The 16,201-nt window shown below is 39.4% G+C and overlaps 1 protein-coding gene across 3 annotated transcripts in view; it reads left to right on the top strand.

Annotated features, from left to right (window-relative positions):
• The window catches only part of guca1ab.2 (guanylate cyclase activator 1Ab.2), a 47,384-nt gene extending 34,041 nt beyond the window's left edge, over positions 1-13,343 (top strand). Inside the window, exons 1-4 of one of the 3 annotated variants that reach the window (XM_062053835.1) lie at positions 2,213-2,350; positions 10,658-10,807; positions 11,927-12,017; positions 12,092-13,343. In XM_062053835.1, the coding sequence (XP_061909819.1) occupies positions 2,291-2,350; positions 10,658-10,807; positions 11,927-12,017; positions 12,092-12,222 (432 nt within the window). In that variant the 5' untranslated portion in view covers positions 2,213-2,290 and the 3' untranslated portion in view covers positions 12,223-13,343. Of the gene's footprint in view, positions 1-2,212; positions 2,351-8,055; positions 8,251-10,657; positions 10,808-11,926; positions 12,018-12,091 lie in introns of those variants that run through there. The other 2 variants (XM_062053827.1, XM_062053818.1) reach the window with 2 other exon arrangements.
• Positions 13,344-16,201: the final 2,858 nt, after the last annotated feature.

Here is a 16,201-nt window from a genome sequence, read left to right as displayed (position 1 = left end):
TTTCTCCTCTACAGTAAAAATGATGAGTTAGGAAAGCAAAACAGAAGAATAGTATATCAAAATGAAGTCACAGATGAGCTTAAATCTTATGTTAGCAGTTTTAAACAAAGAATACACGATCTTCAGGCCCAGTTGGAACTCAGTCAGATGGATGAAATATTAACGGCAAGCGACAGTTGTGGGAGCTTCATGGAGGCAGTCAATAATGAGGAGCATGTCAGCGAAGACGAATGGGAGTTGAGCAATGCAGAGGTGAGAGATACAAGCTCTCAAATGGAACATCCTCAACAAAACAATGACTGTGTCACTGACCAGAAGAGGCTCTTGAAGCACAGCTTGTCTTCATGCGACTCTCCAAGTCTGAAGATGGAAACCGAGAACGAAGAATTGAGAACACAAGTCAAATATCTTCAAGAGAAAGAGCTCAGACTAGCTGAGCAGAACAGGTTGCTCACTGAAAAGCGGACTCATCTTAAATCACTGAGTGCAAACGATGACACAAATAATGACGATTTGACACAAGAAGTTGAAGATCTTCGCGTAAAGAACGACATGCTGACTGAGCAAAATCAACTGTTCAGGGAAAAGCTGGCTGAATTTGAAACTTGGAGTCTGAAGATGGAGACAGAGAATGGAGATTTGAAAGTTCAAGTTGAAGATCATAAAGAAAATGAGAAACTTATAAAGCAGAGGACTGAGACGCTCATGTCTGATTTGAACCACTGTGAATCTCAAAGGGACAAGTATAAAAATGAGAATAACCGTCTGAGGCTTGAAGTACAGACACTCAGGTCTGAATTGCAGGAAGAGAATGTCCTAAGGCGGAGGGTTGATCATGCTGAATCTCAAATGCAAAATAACTTGGCAGAGAATCACAAGTTGACCGACAAACTGCGTGAGCTTGAGGAAAAAGATAAGGAGCATGATAATTTTCGAGATCAGCAAAAACAACACATTGCACAGCTGACAGCAGCGTTAAAGGATAATAAACTCCAAGCTGAAGAGGCAGGATTTATCCTCTCTAATAAAGAGAATGAGTTAGCAAAGCAAAATATGGAAATCAATTATCAAAACGGAGTCATAGAAGATCTTAATGCCACCATAGAAAATTTAAAACAAAGTGTTTATGAACTGTATAACCAACTAGAACGCAAACAGACTGCAAATAAGCAAGAACCTGTTGAAAAATGCCTCATAGACCCAGCCGATGCAGTGGAACAAGAGTTGGGCCTGATGAAGTCTCATAGACACGGACTTCATTATAACTTCAGTATTTTGAACTGCTGTGCGCTTATAACAGATCCAAAGTTTCTGTTAATAGGACTCATTTCTGTAATTTTATTTGGCATATTTTATACTGATATTGAGTTTTCAGAAATAACTTTTATGGACAGTTGCTAGGTTTATTAGTTCAACAGTAGTACTTCAAAGAACTGTTTTGGTCATACATGGCTTCCTTAATAAACTTTAAGGGTCACTTTGTTTTTGGTTGGTGACTGACAAGCTACGTTGTTCACTAATTGTTTTCATATTGTCAGCACATTCTTTTTATAAAATTCGACAAGAATTGTGTGTAAATCTGGACCTAAAACATCCAGTTTTAAAATTGCTGGTAGGGGCATGTTCATTATAGTACAATATTTCGGAATATGTTTTAGAAAATACTTTTTGTATCTAATGTTTAAATACATCATATACATTGGTGACTCAAATGATAGTGATACATTTTCAAGATGTAAATATTTAGTGGTTAGAGTGTCTGCCCTGAGATCGGTAGGTTGTGAGTTCAAACCCCGGCCAAGTCATACCAAAGACTATAAAAATGGGACCCATTGCCTCCCTGCTTGGCACTCAGCATCAAGGGTTGGGATTGGGGGTTAAATCACCAAAAATTATTCCCGGGCGCAGCCACTGCTGCTGCCCACTGCTCCCCTCACCTCCCAGGGGGTGAACAAGGGGATGGGTCAAATGCAGAGGACAAATTTCACCACACCTATTGTGTGTGTGACAATCATTGGTACTTTAACTTAACTTAACTTAACTTAACTAAATTTATAACTTCATGGCACAGTTAATCAAAGTCATTTTAACTGTCAGCTGGCCTTTAAACTGGTCTTCTCTGTTAGGTCATAAAGGATAAGGGGACCAGCCCCAGCCATGCGTTTGATATCTGATTTGAAGATAGAAGCGGAGTAAAACAAGTGTAAGACCCAAATTAATGACATTCAAGAACATGTCACACAAGCTTAGCCAAAGTGAGTAAAGTGATCCTTTCTCTCCCACTGTCAAGATGGAAGCAGGTCATCCAGACGTGGCAGCAGGAATCAACAGTCAAAAGAACATGACTGAGGTAAATGATTTCCACGATCACGGGAGAGCACGGTTTAAAATTTGGACTGTTAATATGGAGACTGAAAATGAAGAATTGAGGGCCCAAGTTAAAGTCCTTCAAGGCAACAAGGCCATGTTGACTCAACAAAATGGACTCCTTGGTGAAAAGCTAGCTCATTTTGAGTCCTGGAGTATGAAGATGGAGACGCATTTGAGGATGCAAATCAAATATCTTCAAGAAAACGAGGACATGCTGATTAAACAGAATGAAAACCTCAATAACGATGTAGCGCAGCTGGAAAGGTGGGGTGTGATGATAGAGAAACAAAACCAAAACCTTCAGACACGCGTAAAAGTTTTGGAAGAAAATGAGAATCTTGCGAGTGAGATGACAGAGACCATTGTTGCTGATTTAGCACACAGTGAATCTCAGAGGGACAAGGATCAAACTGAAATGTATCGGCTGAGAACAAAACTACAGACACTAAGGTGCCAAATGGAAGATCAGGGCAAACTATTATGGAGGCTCGATCATGCTGAGTCTCAAATGGAGAAAGCCTGGGCAGAGAATACAAGGCTGAACAACAAACTGAGTGAACTTGTGGGTGAAGATGCCTTTTTAAAGAAGCAGAATGAGATGGTTATGGAAGAGCTGGGAGATCATACATCTGTCAAAGATGAACACCTTGAACAGATAGCACAGCTTAAGGCAGCAGTCAAAGATCATCATCTCCAACTTGAGGAGTCTCAGTCTCTTCTCTCTGACAAAAATGAGCTGTTAGAGAAGCAAAAGAGAGAATTAGTTTATCAACACAAAGTTATAGATGATCTTAACTCTCTTGTTAGCAGTTTGAAACAAACAATACTTGATCTTCAGGGCCAGTTGGAACTTAAGCAGATGGATGTAATATTAACTGCAAGTAGTTGTGGGTCCCTTGAGTATGAAGAGGATTCCGTCAGCGAAGACACAATGGAATTAAAGTCAGAGGTAACAGATGAAAGCTCACAAAGGCATAACGGTGATGCCTCGATCGAGCACTCATCAGCTTTGTGTGAATCTCCAAGTCTGAAAATGCAAACAGACAATGAAGAATTGGGGACACAAGTTGATGGTCCTAAGAAAAATGAACTGTTTCATCTTGAATCGCGGAGTGCAAAGTCAGAGATAACAGATGAAAGCTCACAAAGGCAAAACGGTGATGCCTCGATCGAGCACCCATCAGCTTTGTGTGAATCTCCAAGTCTGAAAATGCAAACAGACAATGAAGAATTGGGGACACAAGTTGATGTTCCTCAGAAAAATGAGGGACTGTTCCATCTTGAATCATGGAGTGCAAAGTCAGAGGTAACAGATGAAAGCTCACAGAGGCAAAACGGCGATGCCTCGATCGAGCACCCATCAGCTTTGTGTGAATCTCCAAGTCCGAAAATGCAAACAGACAACGAAGAATTGGGGACACAAGTTGATGGTTCTCAGAAAAATGAGGAACTGTTCCATCTTGAATCATGGAGTGCAAAGTCAGAGGTAACAGATGAAAGCTCACAGAGGCAAAACGGCGATGCCTCGATCGAGCACCCATCAGCTTTGTGTGAATCTCCAAGTCTGAAAATGCAAACAGACAATGAAGAATTGGGGACACAAGTTGATGGTTCTCAGAAAAATGAGGAACTGTACCATCTTGAATCATGGAGTGCAAAGTCAGAGGTAACAGATGAAAGTTCACAAAGGCAAAACGTTGATGCCTCGATCGAGTGCTCATCAGCTTTGTGTGAAACTCCAAGTCTGAAAATGCAAACAGACAATGAAGAATTGGGGACACAAGTTGATGGTCCTCAGAAAAATGAGGAACTGTTTCATCATCAATCATGGAGTGCAAAGTCAGAGATAACAGATGAAAGCTCACAAAGGCCAAACGGCGATGCCTCGATCGAGCACTCATCAGCTTTGTGTGAATCTCCAAGTCTGAAAATGCAAACAGACAATGAAGTATTGGGGACACAAGTTGATGTTTCTCAGAAAAATGAACTGTTTCTTCTTGAATCATGGAGTGCAAAGTCAGAGGTAACAGATGAAAGCTCACAAAGGCAAAACGGTGATAACTCGATTGAGCACTCATCAGCTTTGTGTAAATCTCCAAGTCTGAAAATGCAAACAGACAATGAAGAATTGTGGACACAAGTTGATGGTCCTCAGAAAAATGAGGAACTGTTTCATCTTGAATCATGGAGTGCAAAGTCAGAGGTAACAGATGAAAGCTCACAAAGGCAATACGGTGATGCCTCGATCGAGCACTCATCGTCAGCTTTGTGTGAATCTCCAAGTCTGAAAATGCAAACAGACAATGAAGAATTGGAGACACATGTTGATGGTCCTCAGAAAAATGAGGAACTGTTTCATCTTGAATCATGGAGTGCAAATGTGGATACAAATAATGCAAATTTGACAGGACTAGTTGAAGATCTTTGCGAAAACAAGGACAGACTGACAAATCAGCTGTTTAGTGACGAGCTGGCTCATCTGGAATCCTTGCATACCACAGTGAATACAAATAATGGAGACTTGAAGGCACAAATTGAAGATCCTTCAGAAAATGAATACATCTTACATGAGAAGACAGAGGAGACTATCATTGCTGATCTGTCTCACTCGGAATCTCAAAAAGACAAGGATAATATTGATATTTATGAAAAACACCTTCAAGAAAACAAGGTCGGACTGCCCAAGCAGAACAGGCAGCTCAATGAAAAGCTTGCTCACCTTGAATCCTGGGGTGGAAATGCGGAGACAAACAATAGAGATTTCAAGACGCAAGTTGAAGATCCTAAGGAAAACACTTTAAGGGACAAAACAAAGAGCACCACTGAAGATTTGGCCCATTTAGAATCTCAATGGGCAAAGGATAATACTGAGGTGTATCCTCCTAGAACAGGCGCACAGGTATTTTGGTGTCATTTGCAAGATCAAGGGGACCTAAAGACGATGGTAGATCATGTAGAACCTTTAATGGAACCGGAGTGGACAGAGAGTGAAAAGTGGAGCAACAAACTGTCTGAGCTCTGTGAAAACCAAAGCATTCTAAAAAAGAATATCGTTTGTGAAGAGCAAGAAGACCATAATAACGTTGGAGATCAGCCAAAGACAGTATTATTAGATCATAAGTTCAGAGTAGGGCAGTCTGGACGTCTCCTCCTCTATACTCAAGACAACATGTTAATAAAGCAAACCAAAGAAATAGATCATCAACATAGGGACAAAGATGGACATAGCGCTCTGTTTTCTACTTTAGGGCAAACAATTCTTAACTTTAAACAAAGAATGATACGGATCGAAGAAATATTAACTGGAAATAACTTGGAGACTCTGCCTAAGGAACAGCATGTTGACAGAGGCCTCAACTCTCCAGACCACATTGGATAAGAATTTGTTTGAAATGTTTATTGACATCAGTCACTTTTGTGGAGGCCTAAATTCCTGGAACTGTCCACCTATTAAGGAGACATGTTTAGTTCTGTCAAACATGGCTACAAAGGTCACTTATGTTTTTGGTTGGTCTATATAACTTCTGATGCTTGTGTAGTTAGTTTTTAAATATTACTTGCTATGAATACACATTTTAATGTCCAACAAATATCTGTCATGTCGATGTTTTTTACTAGCATATGCGTAAGAAATGTGGTCTTGGTCTTAATTCTGAATTGTACGTAGTAGCTCCCCCACCAACTCAAATCTGATTAGTCAAGCTTTGCCCTAGTTGTCATGTTTACCGTATGGCTCTGTGCAAGGGGATTACTGTAAAGATGAGTCTAAAGAGGATCAAAAATGCTGTAAAGCCCAGAGTAAGCTGACCACCGACAGTCACCTTGGTTAAACGTGCCTTTAAAGTGCACATTACAAAATATTTTAATATGCAGCGTTAATATGTCTTGTGTTTACTTTTTAAAATGTATTTATCCTGAGAAGGCAGTTGACTGTTTTCATATTTTAGTAATAACCACAGTTCATTTATCATATTTACCTTTTGGTCAAATTATGGGGGATTTATGTAAATGATTTATGCTGTAAAGATAGACATAAGTCTCCTTTTATTGAACCGATGGAAACAACGCAAACCAGTCAATCCAGTTTCTCTGCACTTGATAGGTATTCATTGTGCTGCCTAATGACGGATGAAATGCAAAGAATCTGCTGGCACAATAATTTGACATCACTGTATTTGTACAGCTTAGCTCAGTCCACCTAATGCAGTCAGATTCCAGTTTTCCCCCAAAAGATACATTCTAAAGACTGAATCATTAGTTTCTTGATGTGACTGTACAAGAATGATAAAAGTACTGTATGTGTGTGCGCCGCGTGGTCTATCCCTTGCTTTCGTTCCACCTGGGACTGGAACTTTGGTCTGCCGAATGAGAGTGGTAGGCAATAAGCAAAAGCTTAAACTGTCAACGACATATACAGCGAGAACTCTTAATGCGTCAGGGAATGAGGATTACAAAAGTACACTTGCACATTCACACCAGCTGGCGTAAGTTACATCTGTCAAAAGGTCTGGGGTGCATAGTAATCAACCTTGAGGACACCACACAAGCCATTGCACATCGTACACTTTAAGACTACGTTTACACTGCAGGCCAAAGTGGCCCAAATCGGATTCTTCCACCTGACTAATAATACTGCGAGTAAAAAGTAACCTCCCTAGAGGGGGGGGGGGTTACCCACATATGCGGTCCTCTCCATGGTTTCTCATAGTCACTCACATTGACGTCCCACTGGGGTGAGTTTTCCTTGCCCGTATGTGGGCTCTGTACCGAGGATGTCGTTGTGCCTTGTACAGCCCTTTGAGACACTTGTGATTTAGGGCTATATAAATAAACATTGATTGATTGATTGATTGATTTGCATGCGCAGTTCGATAAAGTGTAAACAAAGGAAGTTGACCGGAAGTTGATCTGTTGAAATTAGCTACCTCTCATATATGTAGAGTTGACTTGTGACTAGCGCTATAGGTAAGTGATTATTTTATTAAATATTTAATTTGGTATTTAAATCAGCATTACTCAACTTATGGTATAATTTTTTGATGCGGCAGCAGCGTAAATCGATAGACACCGCTGGTAGCTTTTTCCGATAAAGTGGCTCATTTCAACAGAACACCGAAAATCCGCAAATAAACAAGCACGAGAAAACATGGGCCTCACAAATCAGTTTGTGGATTTGTGCCATGGCTGTTGTATAGAGGAAATAGATGATGGAAAACAACTGCACGAGGAGGTAGAAGAGAACTTCAAAAAGGAAAGTGATAATACTGCGCACAGAAATGACACTGGCAAAAGAAATCAGATCTGAGTCACTTGAGGGCAAAAAAATCTGACTGTGTGCAGCGTAATGCAATTATTTTCTTTATGAGCGCAAAAATACCTCAGAAGGACCAAGATTTCATGGTCATTCATATTTTACCACTTATATTGAGGCACGCATTACCCTTGACTGGTTGCCAGTCAGTTTCAGCTTTTCATTTACAACATGCATGCATGGACCAATACTACAGGGTCTGTTATCTCTGGCCTTAAGGTTTCCTTAAATAGGTACGACTCGGTGGGCAAGCAAAGTAGATTACCACGCCAAGAGCTTTTCACAGATGCTCTGCAGGATGAGGAGCTAACCCACAAAGAAATAATCATTACAGTGCAATTTAATGATTGTCTTCATTTGAAAAAAAGAGAGACATGGGAAACAACGGCTCAGCTGTGGAGGATCTAAAATCTTGTGAGAGTCACCAGTGGTACAGGAAATTTATGACCGAGTGCCCATCTGGACTTCTTTCTTTTTATGAGTTCAAGAAGTTTTTTGGCTTGAAGAACCTGTCGGAGACATCAAATGCTTACGTGAAGTTAATGTTTTCAACCTTCGATCTAAATAATGTAAGAAAAATGTATTCATTATTCCTAATTAGGTGTAGTCTGTGGACACTTGTTTGCATGCATATCCTGTGCATTAGACAATTGTTATACATTTCGAAAAAAATAACCTTGTTATGCTAAACACAAATGCTAAACACTCTTAGGACTGTATGTACAACCGTTTCAGATAAGAACATGTAGAATAACTCTTTTTTTGCTATGATATTCCAGAGATACGTGTAGGGGTCCTATTAACCTAAGTGACTTTATACAAACCCTGTTTCCATATGAGTTGGGAAATTGTGTTAGATGTAAATATAAACGGAATACAATGATTTGCAAATCCTTTTCAACCCATATTCAATTGAATGCACTACAAAGACAAGATATTTGATGTTCAAACTCATAAACTTTTTTTTTTTTTGCAAATAATAATTAACTTAGAATTTCATGACGGCAACACGTGCCGAAGTAGTTGGGAAAGGGCATGTTCACCACTGTGTTACATGGCCTTTCCTTTTAAAAACACTCAGTAAACGTTTGGTAATTGAGGAGACACATTTTTTAAGCTTCTCAGGTGGAATTCTTTCTCATTCTTGCTTAATGTACAGCTTAAGTTGTTCAACAGTCCGGGGGTCTCTGTTGTGGTATTTTAGGATTCATAATGCGCCACACATTTTCAATGGGAGACAGGTCTGGACTACAGGCAGGCCAGTCCAGTACCCGCACTCTTTTACTATGAAGCCACGTTGATGTACCACGTTTCTTGGCATTGTCTTGCTGAAATAAGCAGGGGCGTCCATGGTAACGTTGCTTGGATGGCAACATATGTTGCTCCAAAACCTGTATGTACCTTTCAGCATTAATGGCGCCTTCACAGATGTGTAAGTTACCCATGCTTGGGCACTAATAATAATAATAATAATGGATTAGATTTATATCGCGCTTTTTCCATTGTTAGATACGCAAAGCGCTCACAGAGAAGTGGGAACCCATCATTCATTCACACCTGGTGGTGGTAAGCTACATTTGTAGCCACAGCTGCCCTGGGGTAGACTGACGGAAGCGAGGCTGCCAGTTTGCGCCTACGGCCCCTCCGACCACCACCTACCATTCATTCATCATTCATTTCACCGGTGTGAGCGGCACCGGGGGCAAAGGGTGAAGTGTCCTGCCCAAGGACACAACGGCAGCGATTTTTTGGATGGTAAGATGCGGGGAGCGAACCTGCAACCCTCAGGTTTCTGGCACGGTTGCTCTACCCACTACGCCACGCCGTCCCAGATGCTGGCTTTTCAACTTTGCGCCTATAACAATCCGGATGGTTCTTTTCCTCTTTGGTCCGGAGGACATGACGTCCACAGTTTCCAAAAACAATTTGAAATGTGGACTCGTCAGACCACAGAATGCTTTTCCACTTTGTGTCAGTCCATCTTAGATGAGCTCAGGCCCAGCGAAGCAGGCGGCGTTTCTGGGTGTTGTTGATAAACGGATTTCGCCTTGCACAGGAGAGTTTTAACTTGCACATACAGATGTAGCGACCAACTGTAGTTACTGACAGTGGGTTTCTGAAGTGTTCCTGAGCCCATGTGGCGATATCCTTTACACACTGATGTCACTTGTTGATGCAGTACAGCCTGAGGGATCGAAGGTCACGGGCTTAGCTGCTTACGTGCAGTGATTTCTCCAGATTCTCTGAACCCTTTGATGATATTACGGACCATAGATGATGAAATCCCTAAATTCCTTGCAATAGCTGGTTGAGAAAGGTTTTTCTTAAACTGTTTAACAATTTGCTCACGCATTTGTTGACAAAGTGGTGACCCTCGCCCCATCCTTGTTTGTGAATGACTGAGCATTTCATGGAATCTACTGTTATACCCAATCATGGCACCCACCTGTTCTCAATTTGCCTGTTCACCTGTGGGATGTTCCAAATAAGTTTTTGATGAGCATTCCTCAACTTTATCAGTATTTATTGCCACCTTTCCCAACTTCTTTGTCACGTGTTGCTGGCATCAAATTCTAAAGTTAATGATTATTTGCAAAAAAAAAAATGTTTATCAGTTTGAACATCAAATATGTTGTCTTGTAGCATATTCAACTGAATATGGGTTGAAAATGATTTGCAAATCATTGTATTCTGTTTATATTTACATCTAAAGCAATTTCCCAACTCATATGGAAATGGGGTTTATACATGATGTTCCTTAATAGAACTTCTTAAGTCTGTCTGAAACATAACAAAAATGAATGGGAATGATTCCTGATTGCCTGAAAGTGTTTTTTATTCCAATCGTTTAATATTTGATGCTGGTGTACATCACTTCAGAACTACATCACTAACATATGTTTGAAGCACATAACATATCTTCTTTCTGTGTTTATGTATTTGTCAGATAAAAAATTGTTCATACTTATTTTTAAGGATGGCTTAATTGATTTCATGGAGTACGTGGCTGCTCTCAGCCTGGTTCTGAAGGGAGAGGTGCATCAGAAACTTCGCTGGTATTTCAAACTCTATGATCTAGATGGCAGTGGCTGCATTGACCGTGACGAGCTACTTCTCATCATTAAGGTGAGCCTTTAAGTCATGTTAAAGCTTCATGAGTGTCTTTGTGAATTAAGAAAATACCACTCAGAGTGTGTTCTCACTTGTAGTCCTGAACTTTGGTCTGGACCGAAAACAGTTACTTGAATCAGTTGAGTGTGGTCTGGTTCTTGTTTACACTTTAATTTGGTCAAATAATGTTCCCAGTTAAGCATATACAGTACGTTAAGTCGAGCCTTTGATCGGTCGGCATATGTGAAGCGTACATTGTTGGACAACCCACACACCCTAAACCTGACACATACATTGTTGGACAACCCACACACCCTAAACATGATGTCTTCCCGATCACATGCATTAGTGGGATTTTCTACTTTGAAGGATTCATATATTTTTTAATATTGTTTTTTGAGGATTTTCACTCAGCAATCTGTAGGGTGTTGCTATGCATTGCCTGGATATAGTTGCATTTAAATGTAAATGGGTTATACTTGTATAGCGCTTTTCTATCTTCAAGGTACTCAAAGCGCTTTGACACTATTTCCTCATTCACCCATTCACACACTGATGGCGGAAGCTGCCATGCAAGGCGCTAACCATGACCCATCAGGAGTAAGGGTGAAGTGCCTTGCTCAAGGACACAACGGACGTGATTAGGTTGGTAGAAGCTGGGGATTGAACCAGGAACCCTCAGGTTGCTGGCACGGCCACACTCCCAACCGCGCCACGCCATTTAGTGACGCCATAGCCGGTGTTCTGGTGCGTTGGTGTGGCACTTGCCTCACTCATGACTAGAGTCCGCTGGCATCTCTCGAGACCATCTCTCAATTGGTCTCGGTCCACCTGTTTGGCCTGGTCGTTTTGGTCTTAGACTGTGCTAACCCTTTATCAAATAACCCCACATAGCAGAGCAAAGTGACTATAATCCCTTTAACTGTACCAAAAAATGACAAGTGTAAACACACCTTCAGATCCCTTGGTTCTCAATCAAAGACAAGGTCTGAATTGTGTGAACAGCAGAAAGAACCCACCCCAAACCTGCTGGGACGTGACTGTTTTTTTGCCAATACATTGGCGACATCTACTGGTTGTGCAAAGGACAGCAGATGTTGCATGATTTAACTAACTGTTCTGTTTTGATAACAGTCTATTCATGCAATCAATGGAGTTTGTGATGACACCAAAGCAGAAGAGTTTGCAAACTCAGTGTTTGACAAGATTGACATCAATGGCGATGGTAAGATTTGCTATTATATCCAGCGATATTGCATGTACAGTAGCTAAACCTATTGACTGTCTTTTTCCCTAAAGGTGAACTGTCCTATGAAGAGTTCATGGGTGGGGTTCAGGAGGACGAGATGCTACTGAAAACTCTCACACAGAGCTTGGACCTGTCACACATTGTTCAGAAAATCCAAGGGGAGCTGAAAGCTAACACATAACATTTTCCAACATCTGTGGAAACTAATGGAAGAGTTGAGGAGGGATCGTGAAGTAAATGGCAGCAAGACCAATGACTTGGATCCAGTTAGTTGGCTTTACTGTACATCAATTATAATCAGTGGTGTTGATGACACAGAGTCAAAGTAAGTGGACATGCTCTACAGACACTGCACATGGTATCATTGCATAGCCAGTACAACTTTCTCGGTGTCCACATTATTTGTTCCTACCGGAATGACATTACTACCTGAACAAATGGCTTGTGATTTGACACTAAATGCGGGCTAAATTTGTGTTTAGCTATCGTTGGAAAGAAATATTATGTGCCAGACACATCAGAAGAATCAGAAGAGTTTTTATTGCCATTGTTTGAGAACGGGTTCACAAACTAAGAATTTTACTTGGCGCAATCGTGCAACATAAAACACATATAACACGAAGCAGGGTCCAAATGGACTGTTATAACAGAGCTATATTCAACCAGTATTTACATTTTAATCCATTGAACTGTAATATAAATGTTTTCAAGGGTTTTTTCACAGGAGTAAAATTTCACTTTATTTTATGATGTTTCCAATTAGCCTGTTCACCTGTGGGATGTTCCAAATAAGTGTTTGATGAGCATTCCTCAACTTTCTCAGTCTTTTATGCCACTTGTGCCAGCTTTTTTGAATCATGTTGCAGGCATCAAATTCCAAATTAGCTAATATTTGAAAAAAATAACTAAGTTTTCCAGTTTGAACGTAAAGTATCTTGTCTTTGCAGTCTATTCAATTGAATATTGGTTGAAAAAGATTTGCAAATCATTGTATTCTGTTTTTATTTACGATTTACACAGCGTGCCAACTTCACTGGTTTTGGGGTTTGCAGTTGTTTTTAAAAAAAAAATAAAATATGCATGAAATGTGTAGAAATAAATATGGAAGAAATATAACTGAAGGATTTAAATGACTAGATTTCATGGTGAACAACAGACAGCAACTGCTATTTTCCAGTGTTCAAGGTTTGGGAACAAACTAGAATGGGTAGTTTAAATTAATCTTTTAAACACTATTTATTAAATATGTAATCAGATCAATGTGTGGTATACCTTGCCTAATAAAAAGTTTGGAGCACAAATGGCATCGATTTGGTGGAATGCCCAAGTCTATATGTAATAATAATTAGATTTTTACAACATTTTAAAAAATTATTAAAACATCAGTGTGGCCCCTCAGCAAACTTTAATTATGTGATACTCATGCATAATTGTGAAGAAACTACACGACCACAAGGAAAGATGCAATCTTTGAGAAGGTTTCAGGGTGTGTCTTGCTATTATTATTGCTATTTTATTTGTGTGTGTGTGAGTGTGCGTGTGCGTGTGAGCGTGCGTGTGTGTGTGTGTGTGTGTGTGTGTGTGTGTGTGTGTGTGTGTGTGTGTGTGTGTGTGTGTGTGTGTGTGTGTGTGTGTGTGTGTCCTTGTATTTCTACTCTTCTTGAGACATCAACAAGGAAAAGTGCCTTGCATATGAGGACCGGTGAACAAGTTAGGACATAAATCATGGTCCCAATACAACCATTGCATCTAATAGAGAATGTCTCATTTGCACCCCTGGTGGTGAAATCTATCACAATTAGGGTGGTCCCAAAAAGGAGGTTTTTTTCAAATTGACACTGTCGGTTTTAAAAGTGTTCCCCTCTGGTCAACATATGAAATGACAAGTGTGTGTAAAAATTTGAAGTGCTCCCTCTCTGGCCAAAATATGAAATAACAAGTGTGTGTAAGAAATTGAAATGCGCCCCCCTTGGCCAAATATAATTTAAAAATATATATATGTATATAGACACATACTGTAATAACTTGAAGTAAATAATGAAGATTAAAAACCAAATACAAACACAACATTAAAAAAAAAATGTTTATACTAAATCTTACCTTTTTTATATTTGCATTGTATGTATATATTATTAATGTTGTAAATACAAATATTTATATATCTAGAATCCACATTTCTCCAAAATCATGGAAAAACTATTCAATACCCGATCATAAATATTTATCAACAAAAGTGGAATGCTCGTGGAGAACCAATATGGATTCCGAGCAAATATCTCATTGTCAATAAAAGAAGATCATCAAATTAAATCAAATCAACTTTATTTATAAAGCACATTTAAAATTTACCACAGGGGTAGCCAAAGTGCTGTACAATGGGCAGGTTAAAAGTTAATACAAGTACCGAGCAAACACAACACAACACAAACAGAACATGATAAAAAATAAATAAATAAATATTGCAACCGCACAAAAACAATGGCGCGAGATGATGACGTCATGCATACACAGGTAGTCATGGAAACGTTTAACACCGCCAGAAACCTCAAAGTTATTTCAGGTAAATGTTTCTTCATTTCTGTCAAAAAATTTTTTTGGGGGGATGTATTATTGGGCTGGTTCTGTTTTTCCTTTTTATACCAGTGGTGTGCGGTGAGGTTAATGTCTGGTGAGGCACTGCATCATCACAGTCAGATTTACAAACATATGAACCCTAAATAGTATCTTATTCACCATGTTATTGGCAGCAGTTAACGGGTTATGTTTAAAAGCTCATACCAGCATTCTTTGCACAACTGTAGCACACAAAAAAGCACATTTAATAAAAAAAACATTATTATGGTCTTACCTTTCTTGCTAGACATCCACACAGCCAGCCTTTGCGTGTGTACCACGCAGTTTGAAAAGAACGGGTCTTCTGTCCCGAAGTCAAAAGCAAACCTTTTAGCTCCGGCGTTGGTCTACCTTTAATTATTACCTCCTGCTTCGATTGAAAGTCCAGTTTAGAAAACTGTTTTATTTTACATATGTAATCCTCCATGTTTTTAATAAAAGTCCAGGCGAGAGGAAATAAACAATCGCTGCACTAATTGACTTGCAAACTTTTTTTTTTTTTTTTTTCTTCTGCGGCGAGGAATGATCTTTGGGATCACTACCGCCCTCTACCACCAGGAGGCCGGATTACTGCGAGCCTCAGACAGTACGTCTTTTGCAGCAGTTTTATGAATGCTCAGCACAAGAAATACGTTACACACACACAGTTGTTGACAAAATACACTGTACATTATATACCTCAGCTAACTAAACTATGCCATAGTTTAGTTAGCTGATATAATTCATATAGCAATACAGTCTCACTGCACAGCAGCTCAGCAGTTAGCCGAGTCATTGTGCACAATCCATGTTGAGGCACAAATCAGTGACGTGCCTCAACTGGCTGCTGATCACCGCACCGTCTCTTCTCAGTATTTGAACGGCAAATGTGAAAATTAAAATAAAAATAATCTAAAACTGGTGAAGTTAAATGGAAAATAACTTTAGTATAATCACTGGATACATATAACAATTTAATTATTATTTTTTTCTTTTTACATTTTTTTTCTTTCCATGACGGCAGGTGAGGCCCCGCCTCCCCTGCCTCTAGTGACTGCACGCCACTGATATATATATATATATATATATATATATATATATATATATATATATATATATATATATATATATATATATATATATATATATATATATATATATATATATATATATATATATATATATATATATATATATATATATATATATATATATATCAGTACAGTGTATTTTGTCAACAACTGTATGTGTGTAACGTATTTCTTGTGCTGAGCATTCATAAAACTGCTGCAAAAAACGTACTGTCTGAGGCTCGCAGTAATCCGGCCTCCTGGTGGTAGAGGGCGGTAGTGATCCCAGAAATCATTCCTCGCCGCAGAAGAAAAAGAAAAAAAAAAAGTTTGCAAGTCAATTAGTGCAGCGATTCTATATTTCCTCTCGTCTGGACTTTTTTTTAAAAACATGGAGGATTACATATGTAAAATAAAACAGTTTTCTAAACTGGACTTTCAATCGAAGCAGGAGGTAATAATTAAAGGTAGACCAACGCCGGAGCTAAAAGGTTTGCT

The sequence above is a fragment of the Entelurus aequoreus genome, linkage group LG01, assembly GCF_033978785.1.
Source record: "Entelurus aequoreus isolate RoL-2023_Sb linkage group LG01, RoL_Eaeq_v1.1, whole genome shotgun sequence".
Classification (NCBI taxonomy): Eukaryota; Metazoa; Chordata; class Actinopteri; order Syngnathiformes; family Syngnathidae; genus Entelurus; species Entelurus aequoreus.
The sequence above is the reverse complement of the archived record's forward strand: the minus strand, read 5'-3'. Positions and strand labels throughout refer to the sequence as shown.